Source organism: Macrobrachium nipponense, chromosome 20 (assembly GCF_015104395.2).
Source record: "Macrobrachium nipponense isolate FS-2020 chromosome 20, ASM1510439v2, whole genome shotgun sequence".
Lineage (NCBI taxonomy): Eukaryota > Metazoa > Arthropoda > Malacostraca > Decapoda > Palaemonidae > Macrobrachium > Macrobrachium nipponense.
In genome coordinates, this window is record NC_061089.1 from 1,283,838 (window position 1) to 1,305,380 (window position 21,543).

Below are 21,543 nucleotides of genomic sequence, written 5' to 3' on the forward strand. Positions count from 1 at the left end.
ATTCAATTATATACATTCTATTCATTTATTGTTATAATATTTATGTATTTTTAACTATTCTCAATATCATTACTTTTATTACCATTATTTTGATTACCATCTTTTATACTACTTCAGCAAGTGCGGATACTGTCGATTAACCATATTTTTTATTATGTTATCTTATATATCTAGATTGTGTATTTTATTGTCTATTCTTTGTATATTTCATGTATATGGCCCTGTGCTGAAAATAAAATTTATGATTATTATTTATTATGAGTATTACTATATTTATACATATGTGTGTGTGTATTAGTAATGCTTGCTATTTGCTTTCAGGTGGATCATATTCCAGTTTTTCAGTTTTCAAGAAAGAAAGAACCGTCGCTTCTCCCATTACAGTTGGCTGATGTTGAGGTGTGATATTCTTGTATTTTTACTTTATTATTGAAACATTTCAAATTATTTATGGACTGAGAAAACCGTGAAATGTGCTGTACGAAAAATTAGCTTATCCATCGGAATAAACAGTCGTTTCGCAAGTCAAGCAGGGTTCTTGTGTTGTATTTCAGGATAAATAACGTAAACTCCCCAAATTTGTTCTTTAGTTCTAGATATGACCCCTTTAATTCCAATCTGTCTTTGGAAAGGTTTTGACATCTTATCCTAAGTAAAATGTATGCTGATGAAACCGATGGTTGAGGGCTTACAAGCCTATAACACTGGGTTTTAGCAGATTTCTAAATTTTTTGCAATTTCTATGCATTTCTTGCGATTTTCCGGTTTCTATTTTCCATTTCATAATCATGTTGATACGAAAATCATATGTTAAATGATAAAAGTGTGGGAAATTTTCTAGGAGCTAGGTGAGCAAAAATAATATAAATTTTAGTACTTTTTTACAACCAAAAGTCGGTTTCTTTTGTCACTACTTTTAATCACTGTATCAAAAAAAATTCCACCACACAATTAGATAGTTATCAATTAGTTGTCACTACACAATTGATAGTTATCCTTTCATTCAATTGATGGCCTTTAAACAAAATTTAAATTGTCTTCATTCGTCTGATTCTGAATCATCAGAATCGGAGGAGTCAGCATGAATGTCGGTAAATTCATTCTCAAATTCATCAATATTCCTCTCTTCAATAGGCTTGCCGAGATCTGTCGGCAGTTGATCACCCGTGAACCATAGTACTGGTTTATACACGCCATCTTTCTCCTCTCGTCCTTGCTCAGTCGGTGACGGGGGTACCATCTAATGGATCTTCCTCTGAAGATCACTTCCACATACGCGTGATGCAGTTTGCCCTCTTGATTTTCTGCGTAAGGCAGTCATGGCATAGAGCCCGGAGCATTTTGATATCTAGGTCCTCAGTAATGCTGGAAGTAGCAGTTCATTTTTCTTTGGCTTATACTTCTCAAAAATTTCTTTTCTTGCTGCATTCAGTGATTGGTTCTTGCCATTCCATAAAGAGTACAAACAAACTGTTCTTTGTTTTTGCTGCTGTCAAGGGTTGATGTAATATCTACTACCAGCATGGAAAGACCTTTGAGAGTCATCATTTTCCCTAGCTATCTGCAGTGGTCTTACTTCGCTATTTCTACAACACTGGATTCATAATCACACCCTGTTAGAGGATGTAGGCCTGGTAGGGCTTTGCATGCTTGACTACCTAGATGATTTGCCTGGTTATTAATGTCTATATATGGCCTTGTGTTATCTGATGACCGGCCAGTTTCCATCCATACCTACAGGTATACCTGTGAAATGAAGATCACAACATTACAACCACTTTCGATCTGGCAGACCTGACAAACGATTCTTGTACTTGTTTCTATGTGGCCACAGCAATACATGGGGACTTTTGAACTATGCATTGTACTTCCCTCACTTCTGAAGCTCTGTGGTACTTTTGCATGGGTTGCTATTACTCTCTTCGCTTACATATTTGTCATCTTTCTACTCTTGAATCAGAAATTTGGTTACGGCTGTTTTGTAGGCATTCAATTTAAGGCTGGTTTTAGTCTGTAGGTCAAGTTTGTGCACTTCCAGTTTTAACTCCTGTCACCTTCAGTTTCACCTCTAGACTCCTGTTCAACGTCTTTGATACTCCTTTTATATATACGTATAATATATATATATATTATAATATATATATATATATATATATATATTTTATATATATATATATTTATATATATATATATTAATATATATATATATAATTTTGCTCAAATATTATCGCCAGGAAGTCATCTATATATACTATATATTAATCATATAAGAAATTAATTTATTAAATATATATATATATATATATATATATATATATATATATATATATACTGCATTAATCTCACTGGCATCTGTCTTACACACCATGACCAAAAGCTTCCTTGTGGAGCCACCATATGAATCTGGAATGATTGAAGGTAAAGCTTGGATAGTTAACATCATGTCATGCATGTTGACATCAATTTCATCTGGTATACAATATGCGTTATTACTGCTCGCTTAGTAATCAGTAGAGCTTTCCAAATCACAAGGGATCGTACAGCCTAAGTTGACTTGAATCATAGGTACTAGCCTAAGTCCTATACTACTACACCCAGTTTCCTATACGTACTCATTTTCACTTGACATTCAAGATATAACATTACATTGTGTTGTGTATATTAATGAGTATACAAATTACATAAACTTATTCTAGATATGATTGATTAGTTATTTCTTAATGGCGTCGCAACGACAAGATTATTGACGCCACATCATTGTAGATATGAATATTTCCTAAACGAACTTTCCCTAAACGAACTTTGAACTGAAATACTCAAGTGTGCAGTCTAGTAGACCCTGGCGACTTGTTGGAGACCACAGGTATGTCGTCTTAAGTACGGCTGAGTTCGGTGAGTCGTTTCTGCACAACTTTACACTTTGGATGAGGTAGTAAGAGTAAAGCCTGGGTCACACATTGGCGATTTTAACCGCGTATGTCGTAACGGCCGAAATTTTGCTCATTACGCTCTCATTACAACCAGTTCGCCATAAATCGGCAAAAATCGTAACCAAGTCCCCGAGTTTGACGACCTTGCGCCAGGGATGGCGACTATGCAAGGCTGCCTTGCATAGTCGCTGTCATTTCACTACTGTCAAAAGTTGTCATGTCATGGCGCAACACACAACAATTTCCTAATGGCCTCTCGACTTATGGCATTTGATCATGCAAGTTGTAATTAGCAATGGCGAGTTACGACATTCAGTACAACATAACATACGCCATGTACTTGGCAAACCCAAAACGTGCGCAGTGAGTCAGAATGTGTCAAGTGCGTCGGCAGCCTATAAATGTAGTTCAAGGGCTCAAGTAATTACCCACAACTGCCTCAGTTTTGGATTCAAGATTTTCTGTATTCTTGATATAATTTGAGAACTTCAGATATAGCTAAATATGACGCTGAATACAACTTAAACGAAGATACATTCTGTAATATAAATGAAGATAGTTTAACTTTTATTCACGAAATTTACACAGTTTTTTAACATGATTTTCTTTAGTGAGTTCATTGTAATCAGAGTCAATATATTAGCATGTTCTGAAGTATAAGAAATGAAAAAGCATTTTCTATTTTGAGTAAAATATATATTGCATTAAAGATTTTCAGTAGGTATTCGTGATATAATTTGAGAACTTCAGATATAGATATATATGACACTGAATACTATTTTTGCTGATATACTTGCTAGGTCCTGATTATCTCTTTAAAGTCGAAAATTTCACAGCTCAAGTGAAAGATTGTCTTTGTTGCTCATGTTTGCTCTCTCCAGTAAAGCCTAAACAATAACACCTCTTGTAGCTCTAATTAAGGTCCATCGTCTAGTTGCTGGGAGTCTCTTTGTAAATGAACTTATGCCCGTCAGTCAAGAGGATGCATCTGCATTCGCATTGCATTCTACAGCCACATCGACCGGTTGTCTTGCAAAACTATTTGTAGACAATCGCACAGAAAGGTTTCCTTTAGAAAGCTTGTCTTTCAGACCAGGATGCGTTTCTTCAGTGTTTTGCAATTTGAAATAGTAGTCATATACCTAAAGTAATTTAACTTTCCATCAGCAAAAAAGACGTCTTTCATTTTTCCAAGCATATAGGTTAAAAGGTCCACACCATTACTTTGCACAGCTCTGCTAAACAGTAAGTAGATTTCCACAAGTTCTATATACTCTGCCCAGTACTTGGCAGTAGATCCATGGATCCCTTGCAATGTTTCATCGAAGAGTCTGAAATAATCAGACATCAGCTTTGCAAACTCCGGTTTTGCCTCTATATTTGTGTATTCACTTTCTGAGGGATTTTTTTTAAAGTCTCCTATTGCAATAATTATTCCTGTTAAGAAAGGAAAAGTTCCCGGTGCTTCATCCTAAGTGCAGTTGCTAGAAGAGCATGTAAGCGTTTGCCTCGATTATAGTGTCGTCCTAACAGAAAGCCATTGACTGGTCCTTTGGCTGTGGCCCCACTCTCAACAAGAATTGAGTCAGGCCTACTTCCTTCTAGATAATAAACTAAGACTTCAAAAAGATAGCGGTGCATGATGTGAAAAGTTCCGAACATAACAAATAACAAATGCGCAATCAGACTCAGGCTTAAACTGTCTTGCAATTGGAGAGCAGGTTTGGCAATGCCCAGAATCTAGATCGTATGTGATAGGGATGTATTTCTCTCCACGCTCATCTACTACTTTAAGACTTAGGTGACAGTCTCTTTGACTACATCAGATCTTGCTTATAATGTTCTAATTTTATCTGTAAATTGCATTTTAGGCATCAATATCAGCAAAGAGAGTTTGTTACAAAATAAAAGTGACATGCTTACAAATGAAGAAATAAAACACTTTTGAGCGTAAGAAGTACTAATATTAATATTATTTTTGCTCATCTGGCACCTATAAAATACCTATAACTTGCAAAATTTTCACCTTATAACTTTTTAAACTAAATATTTGGCTTTCCCACACTTTTTTTCCTCTAAAAATTATTTTAGTATAAACATAATAATTGTAAAATTAAAGAAAAGTAGAACATGGAAAATTGCAAAAAATGCATACAAAATGGCAAAAACGGGAGAAATCTGATGAAAGCAATTTTTAGGCTTGTATACCCTCAACCATAGTTTTCAGCGTGCCTTTTTACTTGGGATAAGATGTGAGAACCTTTCCAAGAAAAGATTGGAATTAAAAGAGGTCATCTCTTAGACCACTGTAGTCTTCTAGTAAAAGCCATGACTGTTATCCTTAAAGTTCAACAAAGGCTGAACATCGGGTAGTATCATTTCATTATCATATATACAGTTTTGTAAAATTTGTGTATCATCAATATCTCAAAAGTCACCGATGAAAGGAGATATTCAAAGGAATGAAGGTTGTCTTTAAGTAACAGCATCAAGATTTTTAGTTAACAAATAAAAAACGATCTGGGTATTGCTCCCTGAGCTCCAAGGCAAACGAAAAAGTGGTACTAAGTGTCAAGTGGGCAGCGACTGGGGTGGCTGCAATCTGTGGTGTTATGCATCGCGTTGCATAGACAATCTTTTTTGGTTGGCGAAACGCTCCTTACCTTGTCTGATCCTTAACCCATTATTTTGTATTTGACGGAGATTTTGGTTTGTGTCAATGTATTTAGATGAATTCGGCTTATGAGTCTTAAGCCTGGGTTACACATTGGCGATTTCAAGCAGCGCAAGTCGTAAAGGCCGAAATTTTGCTCGTTACGACTCCACTACACTATCGTTACAACCAATTCGCCATAAATCGGCATAAATCGTAACCAAGTCCCCGAGTGTCACGGCATTTTGCCAGTGATGGCAACTGTGCAAGGCTGCCTTGCATGGTCGCGTCATTCCACGACTACTGTCAGAAGTTGCCATGTCATGGCGTAATACGCAACAATTTCATAATGGACTCTCGGCTTGCGGCATTTAATTACGCAAGTTGTAACTAGCCATGGCGAGTTGTAGCATTCATGCAAAATGCTCCATGTATCTGGCAAACCCGCAACGTGCGCAGTGGGGCTGCTCTGTGAGTCACAATGTGTAAAGTGCGACAGCAGCCTATAAATGTAGTTCAGGGGCTAAAGTCATTACCCACAACTGCCTCGGTTTTCAATTTTGAGTAAAATATATTTTGGATTCAAGATTTTCTGTATTCTTGATATAATTTGAGAACTTCAGATGTAGCTAAATATGATCCTGAATACAACTTAAACGTAAACGAAAATATATTCTGTAATATAAATAAAGATGAAGTTTAACTTTTATTCACAAAATTTACAGAGTTTTTCAGCATGATTTCCTTTTGTGAATTCGTTGCAATCAAATTCAATTTATTAGCTAGCATATTTTGAAGTATAAGAAATGAAAAGGCTTTTTCGTTTTTGAGTAAACTATATATTGCATTAAATATTTTCAGTACTCTTGATATAATAATCTGAAAACTTCTGATTCAGGTAAATATGACACTGAATACAACTTATAAAGAAAATACAGTTGGCAATTATATAAATATTTTTGAATTTTAAGCTTTATTCAGGAAATCAATTTAGTTTTTCAACATTATTTTATGAAGTATGAAAATGCATTTTTTATCGTTTTATTATATCACTGATTCCTGCCAATGAATGAAGCCTGCAGGGGAGTTTACATAATCACGAAGCCGACCTCATGTGTCAGTTTCCTCCCGATTTGTCTCACTCATGGCAGCGTTGTGGCCTAAATCATCGGTGACTGCGTGTACAGTTACGTAAATACGTAATCTCATCTCAACTTGCGCAATGCTGTTGTAATGGTTCATTGCAGAAGTCGTCTAGGAGTCAATATCAGCTGACATTTCTTTTTCTGGGGAGACCAAGCCTCGCGACTATAGGAGATTGATCGCCAAACCCAGCCTTTACGAGAAACGCGGTCTGAAATCGCTGATATCGACTCCATGACGACTTCTGCAATGAACCATTACAACAGCATTGCGCAAATTAAGATGAGATTACGTATTTATGTAGTCACACACGCGTCACCGATGGTTTAGGCCACACCCACATTTAACGGCGAGTTCCATGAAGGCATGACGATTTATTAGCGATTTAGTTACGTAATATTCCAACTTACATAATACGATTGTACTGAGTCGTGAACATGGATGCCACCACATATATATAAAGTCTAAGAACTAAATCGATATTTTCCATTTATCTCCCATATATTCAGTGTGTTTCCGAACCCCCATAAATCTTCTTCATGATCGTATCGAGTCCTTTGTGTTACCGCTTGTGTGTTGCACAATTTAATTTTATAAAAAATCCTACTGCCATGAGTGAGGCAGATCGAGAGGACGCAGTGACACATGAGGTCGTCTTCGTGATTATGTAAGCTCCCCTTCAGGCTTCGTTCTTTGGCAGGAATCAATGATATTATAAAACGATAAAAAATGCCTTTTCATGCTTCAGAAAATCATGTAAATTTAGGAAATTTACATAATTTTCTGAAGCATGAAAAGGCATTTTTGAAGCTTAAACTTCAAGCATTTTTATATAATTACCAAATATATTTTCTTTTAAGTAGTATTCAGTGTCATATTTATCTATATCTGACGTTCTCAAATTATATCAAGAATACCTACTGAAAATCTTCAATGCAATATATATTTCACTCAAAATAGAAAATGCCTTTCATTTCTTATAGTCCAGAACTTACTAATAAATTGAATTTGATTGCAACTAAAGAAAATCATGTTGCAACTGTAAATTTCGTGAATAAAAGTTAAACTTCATCTTTATTTATATTACCAAGTATATTTTCGTTTAAGTTGTATTCACTGTCATATTTAGCTATATCTGAAAGTCTCAAATTATATCAAGAATACAGAAAATCTTGAATCCAAAACCGAGGCAGCTGTGGGTAATTACTTAAGCCCTTAAACTACATTTATAGGCTGCTGATACACCTGACACATTGTGACTCACTGAGCAGCCCCACTGCGTACGTTGTGGGTTTTGCCAAGTACATGGCGCATGTTGTACTCTATGCTGTAACTCGCCATTGCTAATTACAACTTGTGTAATCAAATGCCGTAAGTCGAGAGGCCATTTCCAAATTGTTGCACCATGACATGGCAACTTTTGACAGTTGTGGATTTACAGCAACAATGCTGGGCAGCCTTGCAAAGTCGCCATCACTGGCGCCAAGTCGTCAAACTGGGTGACTTGGTTACAATTTATGCCTATTTATGACGAATTGGTTGTAATGAGAGCGAAGTGGAGTCGTAATGAGAAAAATTTCGGCCGTTACGACTTGCGACATTGGCGATTTCAAACCATGCATGTCGTAATGGCTGAAAATTTTCTCATTGCGGCTCCACTACACTTTCATTGCAAACAAACCGGCATAAATCAACATAAATCGTAACCAAATTCCCGAGTTTGACGACTTTGCACCAGTGTAGCGACTATGCAAAGCTGCCTTGCATAGTCGCCGTCATTCCACGACTCTATCAAAAGCTGCCATGTCATAGCGCAACAATTTTGTAATGGCCTCTCGACTCATGGCATTTGATTATGCAAGTTGTAACTAACAATGGCGAGTTAGGGCATTCAGTACAACATAACATACGCCATGTACTTGGCAAACCCACAGTGTTCACAGTGAGTCAGACTGTGTCACGTGCGTCGACAGCCTATAAAGTTCAAGGGCTTAATTAATTACCCACAGCTGCCCGGTTTTCAGTTTTGAGTAAATTATATTTTGAATTGATTTCTTTTATTCTTGGTATAGTCTGAGAACAGATATTACTAAATGTGACAATGAATACAACTTAAATGAAAATATATTCGGTAATCTAAATAAAGGTGACATTTACCTTTTATTCATGTAATTTAGTTTTTCAACATGATTTCCTTTAGTGAGTTCTTTGCATTCAAATTCAATGTATTAGCATATTCTAAAGTATAAGAAATAAAAAGGTATTTTCTATTATGAGTATAATATATATTGCATTAAAGATTTTAATTTTTTTATACATTTTGAGAACTTCAGATATAGATAAATACGACACTTGATATAACTTTAAAGAAATATATTTAGTAATAATATAAATATTTTTTCATTTTAGCTCTTATTCAGGAAATTTACATATTTTTTTCAACACGATTTTATGAAGTGTGAAAAATATTTTTTTTCGTTTTATTTTATAAATGAAGCCTGCTGGGGAGTTTACGTAATCAAGAAAGTGGTCACGTTGAGTGTTACCAGTCATGGTTGCTGTCTGTTGGTTTAGGCGAGTCAAACCTGGTAAAATTTGTTCAGACCTCCTGTTACCAGGGACGATCTCATGTGTCACTGAGTCCTCTTGATCTGCCTGACTCCTGGCTGTAGGATTATTTTTATCAAAATTAAGTTTTGCATATCAAAATTAAGTGGTGCAACACACAAGCGGCCAACACCAAGGACTTGATACGATCATGACGAAGATTTATGGGGGTCTGAAACAATGAATCTATGGGAGATACATGGAAAATATTGATTTAGTTATTAGACTTAATTTATATGTATGATGGTGACATCCATGTTCACAACTCAGTACAATTCCATTATATGAGTCGGAATATTATGTAACTAAATCGCAAATAATTCGCCAAAAATCGTCATGCCTTCACAGAAGTCAACGTCCTGTAAACACTGTTAATTAAGGGTGTGGCCTAAGTCATGGTGACTTTCGTGTATGACTACATAAATATGTAAACTCATCTCAACTTCCGTAATGCTGTTGTAATGGTTCATTGTGAAAGTCGTCATGTAGTCAATATCAGGCGACATTTCTTTTTTTTCGGGGGGAGGGGTGGCCAAGACCTGCGACTGTAGGAGATTGATTGCCAAACCCAGTCTTGATGAAAGTCGCAGTCTTAAATCGCCAATGAATGAAGGAAGTTCCCACGGTTCACTCTCACTTAAATATTACCCCCTTCCTCTCCCGTACCTCAAGAAGTTGGTACTTCTCACCCTTCCACCAAGTTTAAACAAGTCCTCACAAATGGTCTAAACTCACTTAAGCAGCCCCTCCCCCCATTATCTCACCCTCCCAACTGGTTCAAACTTGCTAGCCACAGCACCCTAACCCAATTCGTTCATGTGCCATCCTGTTACCATTTACCCTTTGAACCTTATATTTAATCTCTTGCCTGTTGAGTCCAGTTTTATATTTACTCTCATTGATCTTGCATTTTCAACTAAGAAAACCATTGCATTGTGCTTTCTTGCAACTACTGATTAAAAACTATTGCTTTTCACTCATCTTTCAATTTTGGATGCTTTCACTAGCCTTTTTATCACTACCAACTTTTATTCAGTTGTCATACAACTACATTTGAGCTATTCTTTTACAAGATCTTAATGAATCCCCACTTTATCAACAAGAATTGTATAAATGGCAGATCATCCTGGCCTATCGTGGTCTTCATCTAAGTTTTTTCACCATGTCTGCTATCTTGAAATACTGTGTGAGGTCTCAATGAAAACAGAACTGGTGCTGATGATTTATTACCTGGGCACGCAACATACATAGCAGTGTGCAGACGGAAACGGAGTGCCCGACCCCCCGGGGTCCGCTACTCACACACAGATAGAGAAGAATTTGTGTTTCTTAGCAGTCAATAAAATGGTAATAACAAAGTACATAATGGACATACGTACATTGATGAATTATATATCGGCGGAAAGGCCACAAAATTCTACATACAAACATATACATGTGATATTTGCTGCTTGGGTAGATGAGATACAAGATTGTGATTAGTGGATAACAAAGGTCTTGACACAGGTCTTTACAATCTGAATGAGATACAAGATCATGATCAATGGGTAAAGAAAGTCTCTACAAGTACTCTCCCCCCCGCCAAATAATGAAAAAATAAATAATGCATAGTTAATAATGAATAATTGGAAGATTTTTATAGTTAATCACGATATCTTGCTGGTATCAGGAGCCGTCCCCGAGTTCTTGATATTTGAGGTTGTGGGGCACTCTCGACTATTGGGTCATCTGGCATGCCTGCCAGGATGTTATCTTTCGTCTGGCCCCTGAGACGGACTCGATCACGTCTCGGGACGTCGGTTCCTTCGCTTGAGGTCTTGTTTTGTGGATGAATTCTCGGACATCTACCAATCTCTTTCTGGGTTTCGTTATCCATCAAGAAAGCTGGCTTTAATCTGTCAACAGATACTCAATTTTCCCTCCCGTGGATGTCGATGAGGTAGGCCTTGGGAGTTTCTTGTGATGACACGGTATGGGCCTCTGTATGGTCTTGACAGTGGGCATTGTCCCTCATGGAGACATGTGTGCAGGATTCTAGGCCTTCTGGTGTGTAGTTATGTGTCCTGTTCATGAAAGTCTTCCGGCAGGGCGCAATTGCTTTGCTATTTCTCTTAGTCTTCTGAGGGGTGTATCTGGGTCATCTGGTTCGCCCGGTACTGCCAGTGCTTCCCCATAGACTTCCTCTATAGGAGATTCTTTGCATTTTGCTTCTGGTGCTGTTCGAAGTTCTAGCAGGATCCAGGGTAGTTGCGCCTTCCAATTTTCGTCAGCACACTGTGCCAGAGTTCTGACAGGAATGCCGAGCCCCTGTATGTAGTTTTGTCATCCGGCACACCGAAACGGCTTATCCAACTTGATAGTAGGCTTCTGCGCAGGCATTTGTAGATGCTTCTGGCCATCTCGTAGACTGGTCTATGATTGTTAGGAGGTATCTGGCGCCCCCTGATTGAGGCAGAGGTCCTACAACTTCTATATGAATGTGCCCAAACCATCTTTGTGGTTGAGGGAAGTTTCCGATGCCTGATTCTGTGTGCAGGGTGATCTTGCTTGTCTGGTATGGTATGCAGTTCTATGCCCATCTCCGCATGTCATTTTTTATCCCGTGCCACATGAACTTCTTGGTCATCAGGTGCGTTGTGCATCCTGATGGATGGGAGAGGCCGTGGATGATGTCGAATACCTGCTTCCTTTGTGATGCGGGTATCAGGGGGTGGGGGCGGCCTGTGCTGGTGTTGTAGAGAAGTGTCGATCCCTGCTCTCCCACTAGCACATCCTTCCATTTCAGCATGGTGAGTGCCGTGTGGTAAGCTGGCGTTTTGGGGTCTGCGGCGTGTTCCTTCACCAGGTCCTCGTAGTCGATGCCCAGTTTGACCAAATTTATTTCAATCCTTGACAGGGCATCAGCTACTGGGTTTTTCTTTCCAAGGACATAACTGGTGGTGCACTGGAATTTGGATATAGCAGCCAAGTGCTACTGTTTTCTTGCCAGTTACACATCCCCAGCCTTCGTGAAAGCATGTACCAAAGGCTTGTGGTCCGTCTGGATGGTGAAGGATCTCATGGCCTGGTAGATTGCCAGCAGTTCCCTGTCGAATGCACAGTAGTGCGTCTTGGGCAGCTTCAACTTGTGGCTGAAAAAGGCGAGGGGGGGGGGGGGGGGGGGGGGGGCATCCACTATCTGCTCCAGTACGGCTCTGCAGGCGACGTTGCTGGCATCAGTGGTAAGTCTTGGGGCTGGTGGGGTCCTGGCAAAGGTGGTGGCTCTGGCAAGGCCTGCCTTCATCTGCTCGAGTGCCCTCTGCTGCAACGTTTCCCATGTCAGCATCTTCATATTTCCCTTCAGCACCTTGGTCAGGGGGATACATGATGCAGGCGATGTCCGGCATGAATCGTCAGTTGTAATTGACCATGCCGAGGAACTCCTGCAGGGACTTGATTGTCTTCTGTGTAGGGGGAGTTGTTTACTGCATCTACCTTGGATGCCATGGGGTGGACGCCAGTTGGGGAGACCTCGTGTTCCAGGAAGTCCACATCCTCTACGCCAACGGAACCCTTGTCGAATCTGATGATCAACACATTCTCCTGAAGGTGTTTTAGCACGGCCCAGACATGTCCCAGGTGCTCTTCTGGGGACCTGGAGAAGATCAGGATATCGTCCACATAGCTGACACAGAAAGGTAGGTCCCCCACGATGCTGTCCATCAGTCATTGGAATGTGACCCCAGTGTTCCTAAGGCTGAAGGTGGAGTAGGAGAAGGTGTATGTTCTGAATGGTGTGATGATGGTCATCTTCGTAACGTCGTCGGGATGTAATGGCACCTGAAAACAAGATTTAAGTAGATCCATTTTGGTAAATATTTTGCCACCGTGTAGGGCTCCTGTTAGGTCCTCCATGTTTGGCAGGGGGTAATGGTCAGGTGTTGTCACCAGGTTCAATCAGCGATAGTCCCCACAGGGCCTCCGGGAACCATCTGACTTCTTCACCATGTGGAGGGGGAACGCCCAAGGGCTTGATGCCTTCTTGCAAATACCTATTCTCTCAATTTCTGCGAATGCTTTTTTAGCATCCTGGAGCTTTTTGGGCGGCAGGCAGTGAAACTTGGCATGTGTCAGCAGGCCCATGGTGGTTATGTGGTGGTAGATGCTGAGCTTGGCGTGTGTTCCCGGCACCTGGTGTAGCTCCACCTTGAAGACAGGTGTAGCTCCGCCTTGAAGACATCTGGGAATTCGTGCAGGAGGGCACTGTATTTGGACGACGCGGCAACACATATAGTGGGCATTCCCGTGCTGGCGGCAAGCGGTGGGAGTGGCAGGCTCTGGTGTCTAGAAGGTGTTTACGGCCGACATCCACCAGCAGGTCGTGATGTGCCAGGAAATCGGCACCCAGTAGAGGGAACCTGACATCCGCGATGACGAAGGGCCCACAATGGATATTTTGTGGGTCTGGGTTCCATAGCAGTGGATGGGGCTTCCATTTGTGGCTACTAGTGCAGCCGTGGCATTGGGAGGGTGGTTGCAGTCCTCTCTTGATGATGGAAAGACCGACTGCATGGAACCCGTGTCTACCAACATTTGGCGCCCCGAGGTTGCATCGTGAATGAAGAATCCCACTGGCTGGGATTCCCTGTTGTTTGCAGCCATTGCTGTTATGGGTGACCACCCCCAGCGTTTTTTGGGAACACACATAGAGCTCTGGCATTTTTCTTGAATCATCAGTGGAAATAACACCTGGCTGGATTCGTCCATGTCCTCTGCTGCTATGGTGGTGCCTTTTTCTGTATATTGCATATGTAACCCCCTCCTCGGCCTTCTTTTCTATCAGGCTGCAAGTGCTGCTGCGTACTTGGAGGCCTTGGTGGCCTCGTGGAGTTTATGCGTGAAATTCACCAATTTCTTCATTGGAAGTGTGTCTGCCTCCATGATTTGTGCCCTCACCTTCTGAGAAAGGCGCCACAGGAATATTTCTCGCAATAGGCTGATCTCCCTTCTTTTGCCAGATTTGTCGTGGTCTGGCAGCATCAGGAGACCTCATAGTTTGTCCCAGGTGTCCTTGGGCAATGCGTCCCCCAGGGACTGGTTCATCAGGTCCAGGGTGCGTTGGGCTCTTTCTGGGACAGGCATGGAGTAGATCTCGGTGAGCTTCTTGTAGAGGTCTTCGTATTTGATCTTTTCTGACTGTAATTTTATTAAACACTTCCTCAGGCAGCGTCATCGTGGTGATATCTGCTTTGATTTCTTCATCTGTGACCTTGGCTATGCGGAAATGTACATCAGTCCACAGGAACCATGACACAGTGTTTTGCAATGAGAATGACGGCAGCCTTATCGCCTGAGCTATCATGGTTGTCGAAGGCGAGAGGGGGATGCAGAGGATCTGTGGATCGTTGGATATATATATGGGTTCTGAGTTTGGCATTTTAACTCTCACAACACCAAAACACGAATTAAGCGCTGTATTTAGTCCATTAATGGTGTTCGGGGTTCGTCAGAAGTCAAAACTATATGTAGTGTGGTTCCGTTAATGACTGTCTGAATATGGTCGATGTGGATCGTAAATGGCAGGGCCAAACCATTCAAACTCGCCAGAACGTACCTGGGGAGGTACACCATAGTTAGTCTATTAGTGGCGTGGGTGGTTTTCCGAGGAAGGAGGTTTCAGAAGCCTAAACTTTGACACTGTATGGTTCCATTAAAGACTTCTGAAGGTAAGCACGGCCTTAGTGAGTCTGTTAATGGTGAAGCCAAAACTGCTGTTTGCCATCACTCATCGGGTCACCAGTTGTGAGGTCTCAATGAAAACAGAACTGATACTGATGATTTATTACCTGGGCACGTGATATACATAGCAATGCGCGGACGGAAATGGAGTGCCTGACCTCCCTGGGGTCTGCTACTTGCACACAGATAGAGAAGAATTTCTTTCTTAGCATTCAATAAAATGGTAATAAAAAAGGACATAATAGGCATACATTGATGAATTATATATCGGCGGAAAGGCCACGAAATTCTACATACAAACATATACATGTGATTTCTGTTGATTAGCTAGATGAGATACAAGATCGTGATAAATGGGTAAAGAAGGTCTTTACAACTGTATTGGTGACAGGTCTTGATAATTTTCCCCAAGCATCCCACCAAACATTATTCTTGCTTTTAAAAAACTTGCACAGATGGCTGTAAGGCATATCCTCATGGCATTCCATCTCTGTGTTTAAAGCTAAAGAGAAGTTTTCCATTGTTGCACTAGTGTTTTTAAATCCTCCAATTTTTTTATGTTCAGTTAATATTTGAAAATGTGTATGTCCATCGAACTGTTCATTGCTTACAAAATTTCTCACTTATATTTCAGGACATTAAAAGGCCTGTTTAGGGGAACTGAAAGTGAGAAATTTTCTAAGCAATGAACAGTTCGATGGACATACAGATTTTCAAATACTAACCAAGTATAAAAAATTGGAGGATTTAAAAACACTAGTACAACAATGGAAAACTTCTCTTTAGTTTTAATTAGAGATGGAACGCCATGAAGAAATGCCTTACAGCCATCTGTACAAGTTTTTTAAAAGCAAGAATGATGTTCATTGGGATGCTTGGGGAAAATTATCAAGACCTGTCACCTATACAGTATTTCAAGATAGCAGACATGGTGAAAAAACTTGAGATCTTGTAAAAGAATAGCTCAAATGTAGTTGTATGACAACCAAATAATAAGGCTAGTGAAAGCATTCAAAGTGAAAGATGGGTGAAAAGCAATAGTTTTTTTTATCAGTAGTTGCAAAAAAGTACAATGCAATGGATTTCTTAGTTAGTCGAAATGTAAGATTAATGAGAGTAAATATAAAACTGGACTCAACAGGCAGGAGATTAAATATAAGGTTCAAAGGCTATGTGGTAACAGGATGGCACTTGAACAAACTGGGTTAGGGTGCTGTGGCTAGCAAGTTTGAACCCGGTTGGGAGGGTGAGATAATGGGGGAGGGGCTGCTTAAGTAAGCTTAGACCATTTGTGAGGACTTGTTTAAACTTGGTGGAAGGGTGAGCAGTACCCACTTTTTGAGGTATGGGAGAGGAAGGGGGGGGGGGGGGATTTTAAGTGAGAGTGAACCATTTGTGGGAACTTCCTTCATTCATTCAATAGTAATGCCAACAAAAAGGAAGGCTCTTCACTCCAGTTTTGTATCACCCTTTCAGCAGAGAATCTCAAGAAAGAGTGTCTTTCAAGTGGTTGGAGGAAATTCTATTGCAATAGCGGCCTATGGACTGGTGGTGCATACATGTAAGATAATATTATAAGCAGTAGAAGACAGCTACACAACTTGAAATGGTGCATTTGCAAACATTGTGTATTTCAGTGGGAACCAGCATCTTAAGAAAACCAAGTTTCCCATTTTGCAATACTCCAAGTATTATGACCTTAATAACTCAATCTTTATGATATGGACAAAGATTGAAAGCTTAAATCATAGACTGAAACTTCAATGGACAGTCACTCAGTACTGAACTTGGGAATTGATACCACAATTCAAAAGGAAAGTATCACGCTGTATGCCATTCTTCCAGGAATTGGGAGGTTGGAGCAAACTGATCTTGCTCAGAGGAAATTTTATTTTCTGGAAATGGGGAACCAGGGTACATTCCTGACTACCTACAACATACACGTTGTTGTTTTTGCTTCTGAAAAGTTTCTTCTACTAATTGAATGAGAAATATTTGAGAGGTTTTTATTTGACTAGATGTGAATACTTATGTGCATAAGATTGTAGTATTATGTTTGTAATGTGTACTTTTGCTGAGTCGCATAGAAACAATGTATTTCCAATTAGTGTAAGGTGAAGTTACACCAAATGTAAGCATGCTACTCCCAAGAAAGTAATTGTTTTAAGAATTCAGTTGGTGCATTACCATGAAGTGTGGTGAAATTCATTTAAAATACTTCTTTCGGGAACATGGATATAGGCTATTCCCTGAAAATAATGCCGGTGCTTTTGCAAACAAGTTTTAAGATCCAATAGAATAGACTCTATGCTAGAATGAAGTAGCACTTATCTATCCTCTGTATCCACATGAATTTTATTGGCTTGTCTCTGGTGAGGCTGATTCTGGAATAGAGATAATTATCTTAAAGGCAAGAGTAGCCTGTGGAGAATGGCCTGTTGAATTAACAAAAGTTGAAGATACTTACAGACCGAAAGCAGGTATTCCTTCTATTGATGCTGCAAATATGGTGTCTAGAATTAAAGGTGGTATTACTGTTGAACTGAAAAGTATCCTGAGCTCCCAATTTTATGAAAAAATAAGCGAAGGAGGGGCAACTTAGAGTACAAATTCAAAGCAAGAGGGTGTTAATGAGTGTTAGCAGGAAAACTACAGTTAAAGAAGCTATAAAGATAAAATTCAATAAAAGGACTGGAGTTACCCTAGGTTTTGATAATGATAAACCATACCAGATATTTGAGTTACAGGAGTCACAACAGTCTTCACTTAAATAAGTTATGAGGACTATTCCCACCTTCAGCATCGAGTGTACATTGATATTTTGACCTTTTTAATACTTAAATTGTAGAGAAGTCATGTATTGGTGGAGTGAAAGTTAACATATTAGACTCTTTTAGCATGTGGGGAAATAGAGCAAGTGGTTATCACAATTTTGTGTAGTATCCTCAAGAAACAAAGGAATTGGATACAATATATATTCGCTGCGCAGATCAGGAAGAACGGGAGAGACGCTTCCAGGAGGATTCCAGTGCAATATGCTTACTACAAATTCGGATGAGCGAGGAATAACTTTAAGAAGAGAGTCTTGAGAAAAGACTATTGTCAACTCAGTCATTATGAGGGTTGCATTAATCCTGGCATCTTTGGAAGAGTGTGGTATTTTATTTGCTGATGATCTCATAAAATTGGGGGATATGGAGATACTCAGAGCTTCCAGATAATCACTGCAAGGTAGGGGACTTCTTGGCTTATGCCAGTCTCGCCAAAAATGTTGCACCATTTATTGCAAAGGCTGTTTTGCCCAGCGTTTTTGAATTTTGCCAAAATGTTATAAGTGGTTTACAGGAAGATAGCAAGATGTTACATCTACAATTAAACAGCATGAAATAGAATACGTAATTAAAGTCAACTGAAAGACATGTTTTTATGGGGCCAGGGAAGAATCAGAAGGGTCTGAAGAGAAGCAGAAATAGATCTACCAATGAAAAAAGAAAATATCACTTCGTAGTGAATTCAGACACGAAGATGTGTTCAGTTCAATGTAATTTGGTTGTTTACTGTAGTGGCTAAATAATATGAAACGTATTTCATGGTCATATATATATATATATATGTATATATATATATATATATATATATATATATATATATATATATATATATATATATATATATCGAGCTACAATGTCCTTTAATATCTAATTCGCTCTACCTCAGAATTAATATATTTTCATATATGCTTAACCGAAGGGGAATTTTTTCTCGATAATAGACTTGCCTGGACCCGGGCGCGAACCCATGGAGCCTCTCAAATCCAGGAACGTCAGTGAAGCTTTTACCTACTACACCACCTCTTGCGGTGGTGTAGTAGGTAAAAGCTTGTGCAAGTGTCGTGTTTGAAGCAAGTTACTGACAAGGAGGGAGGAGTCAACTGCTTATCTACCCAAAACAAATTTTCTTACAGGATTCAATACAAAAGTAACTGCGTTTATCTCTCTTCTTGTTATCTTCCAATAATTGAAGTTAATGTTTTGATTTTCACCAAATAATATTAAGAAATTATACACATTGTAAGTTACTGCTTTTTTTCTAATTACAACGTGTACGATATGTCTGTAATGCACTGTTGAGCATTAACCTACAACGCGTTTGCGAGTCAGTCGGCTCTTTGGTCCCGTACAATAAAGTTCTGTCACCAAGACGTCATCTCATTGCAAACCCAACATGGCGCAGTGAGTTTTTGAACCAAGTCATGCCCCTGATGTGTCAACCAGCCCAGGCCACGCCTAGGTGTGCCTCTCCTGCAATGCCAAGGGTCTTGTCACGGGCCATAATGCAAGCACAGATGTTAATTGCAGACCAGCAATGGGACATCCGTTCCCTTCAGGATGCCCTTCCCGGTTATGGATCATGTGCTGGCAAAGTCCCTGTCTCTGCTGCCCCTGAGTTCAGGTCCTGGAGACTTTTGCTGCCCCTGAGTTCAGGTCCTGGAGACTTTCGATAACGTGTTGGATCCACCTCAACAAGTTTCCACCGCCGGATGTTGTCCTACATATTAGACTCAACAGTGTGCCGGCGCTGCAATGTGTACTGGATGCTTGGTACTCAGATGCCATCAGGAACATTGTTTTATGGTCGTTGAATCAGGCAGTGCAATGGTCCAAATTTTTTGCCCTCGCACAAGGGGGCAAGGAGTCAGTGAGTGATTATTTCTCAAGGTGTGCTCAAAAGGCCACCGACTGTGATTTTCAGTGTCCTAAATGCTGGGAGTGCTCAGCTGAATATATGCTGTTATGGAAAATAATGGTAGGTCTCAGTGATCCTGTGCTAAAAAGGCGTATTTCAGGCATGTGACATGTTTAAAAGTGTAGATGCCCTTCAGGCTTTGAAAGCATCACATGTGTCGCTGTTGGTGTGAGGGAGTCGGCTGGCGCCTCGAGTGATGATGTCACAGGCAGTGATGACATAGGGCCAGATGTTGCGGTGTTGCACGGTAACTCAAGTGCAAAGCATTGCGGGAACTGCAGGGGATGTCATTTGCCTGGTCGAGCTTTGTGCCCAGCAAAAGGTATGATGCTCGCCTTGAGTTTGGTGATTGTTACAGACACACACCTCTCCCCCCCCCTACAATCAATGCTTGTGTTTCCCATGGGAGCAGAAGGTTGGTGTCTGCACTTGCTAAAGCAGACACAGGAGCACAGATCTGTGTTTCTGGACCCACGATTCTTTCAAGCCTGCACATAAAACCCCTGGAGTTGCAACCTCGAACGCCTCAGATCAATGGCATGCACCATTGAAATAGGTGGGCAATGCACGAAGCAGGAGGTTCACTTTGTGCCAACGGCCAAGAACTTCTATATATCGCTGAATGCCTGTAAGGGCTGGGAATAGTACCCCCTGGTTTCCCTCACCCTTCCCTCTCATTGCATCAGCTGACGTTAGTAGTGAGGCAGTCTCGCAGCCTAACTCCCCTCAGACAATGAAGCCAGCCACCATATACTATCCCACCCATAGAGAACATACCAAGACTGGAAGAATGGTTGTTGCATCACTTCTCATCCCCGACCTTTAACACAACCAGGGAACCTTTACCTGTGATGATGGGCAAGCAGCACCACATACATTTATTGCCTGGTGATGTACCTTATGCCTGTCACACGCCGGCAGCAATCCCTAAGCATTGGGAAGAGGAGGACAAGGGCCAGCTTCATGAAGACATCCGTAAGGGTGTGATAGAACCAGTCCCAGCAGGGGATGCAACAAAGTCGTGTGCAAGGATGGTTGTGATAGCCAAGAAAATGGGCCAACCTCGTCGCACAGTTGACTACCGGTGCCTCAATGCCCACTGTCTTCGTGAGACCATCATACACTGGCACCCTTTAACATGATTTCGAGCATCCCCATACACACGTACAAGACTACAGCAGACACCCATTGGGGTTTCCACCAAGTGGAATCAGACGAGGATAGCCGCCAGCTCAAGACCATCACCCCATGGGGGTGGTATCGTTATCGTAGGACACCCATGGGTCACTGTTTGGCTTCCAACGCCTACACGAAAAGGTTCCACGACGCCCTGCAAGACATTACCAGAAAGCATAAATGCATCGACGGCACCTTGCCAACGATCACAGCATTGAAGAGGCGATTTGGCACACATATGAATTTCTGTCAACGTATGCCTCTGCAGGTATTACACTCAAGCCTGAGAAGTTCAAATTCTGCAAGAGTGAGGTTTCCTTCATTGGGTACCACTTGGGATGGGAGTCATACAAACCTGCAGACAAACAACTAGACGCCATTCGTAACTTCCACATGCCAGAGAAGCCCTCCATCACTGATATTAGGTCATGGTTCGGATTCGTGAATCAGTAAGCCCCCTTCCTTGCAATGGCGCCCATCATGGAGCCCTTTAAGGACCTCCTCAGAAAACCCACGGGGAAAAACGTCTACTGGCATAGCCAGCTACGTAGCAAACTCCAGCAGGCACAG

The 21,543-nt window shown here is 40.6% G+C and overlaps 1 protein-coding gene across 3 annotated transcripts in view; it reads left to right on the top strand.

Moving 5' to 3' along the window:
* LOC135221494 (uncharacterized) overlaps nt 1–21,543 on the top strand; it is an 83,911-nt gene that overhangs the window by 46,782 nt on the left and 15,586 nt on the right. For all 3 annotated transcript variants that reach the window (XM_064259235.1, XM_064259239.1, XM_064259245.1), the window contains exon 4: nt 322–399. In XM_064259235.1, coding sequence (XP_064115305.1) covers nt 322–399 — 78 coding nt within the window. The remainder of the gene's footprint in view (nt 1–321; nt 400–21,543) is intronic.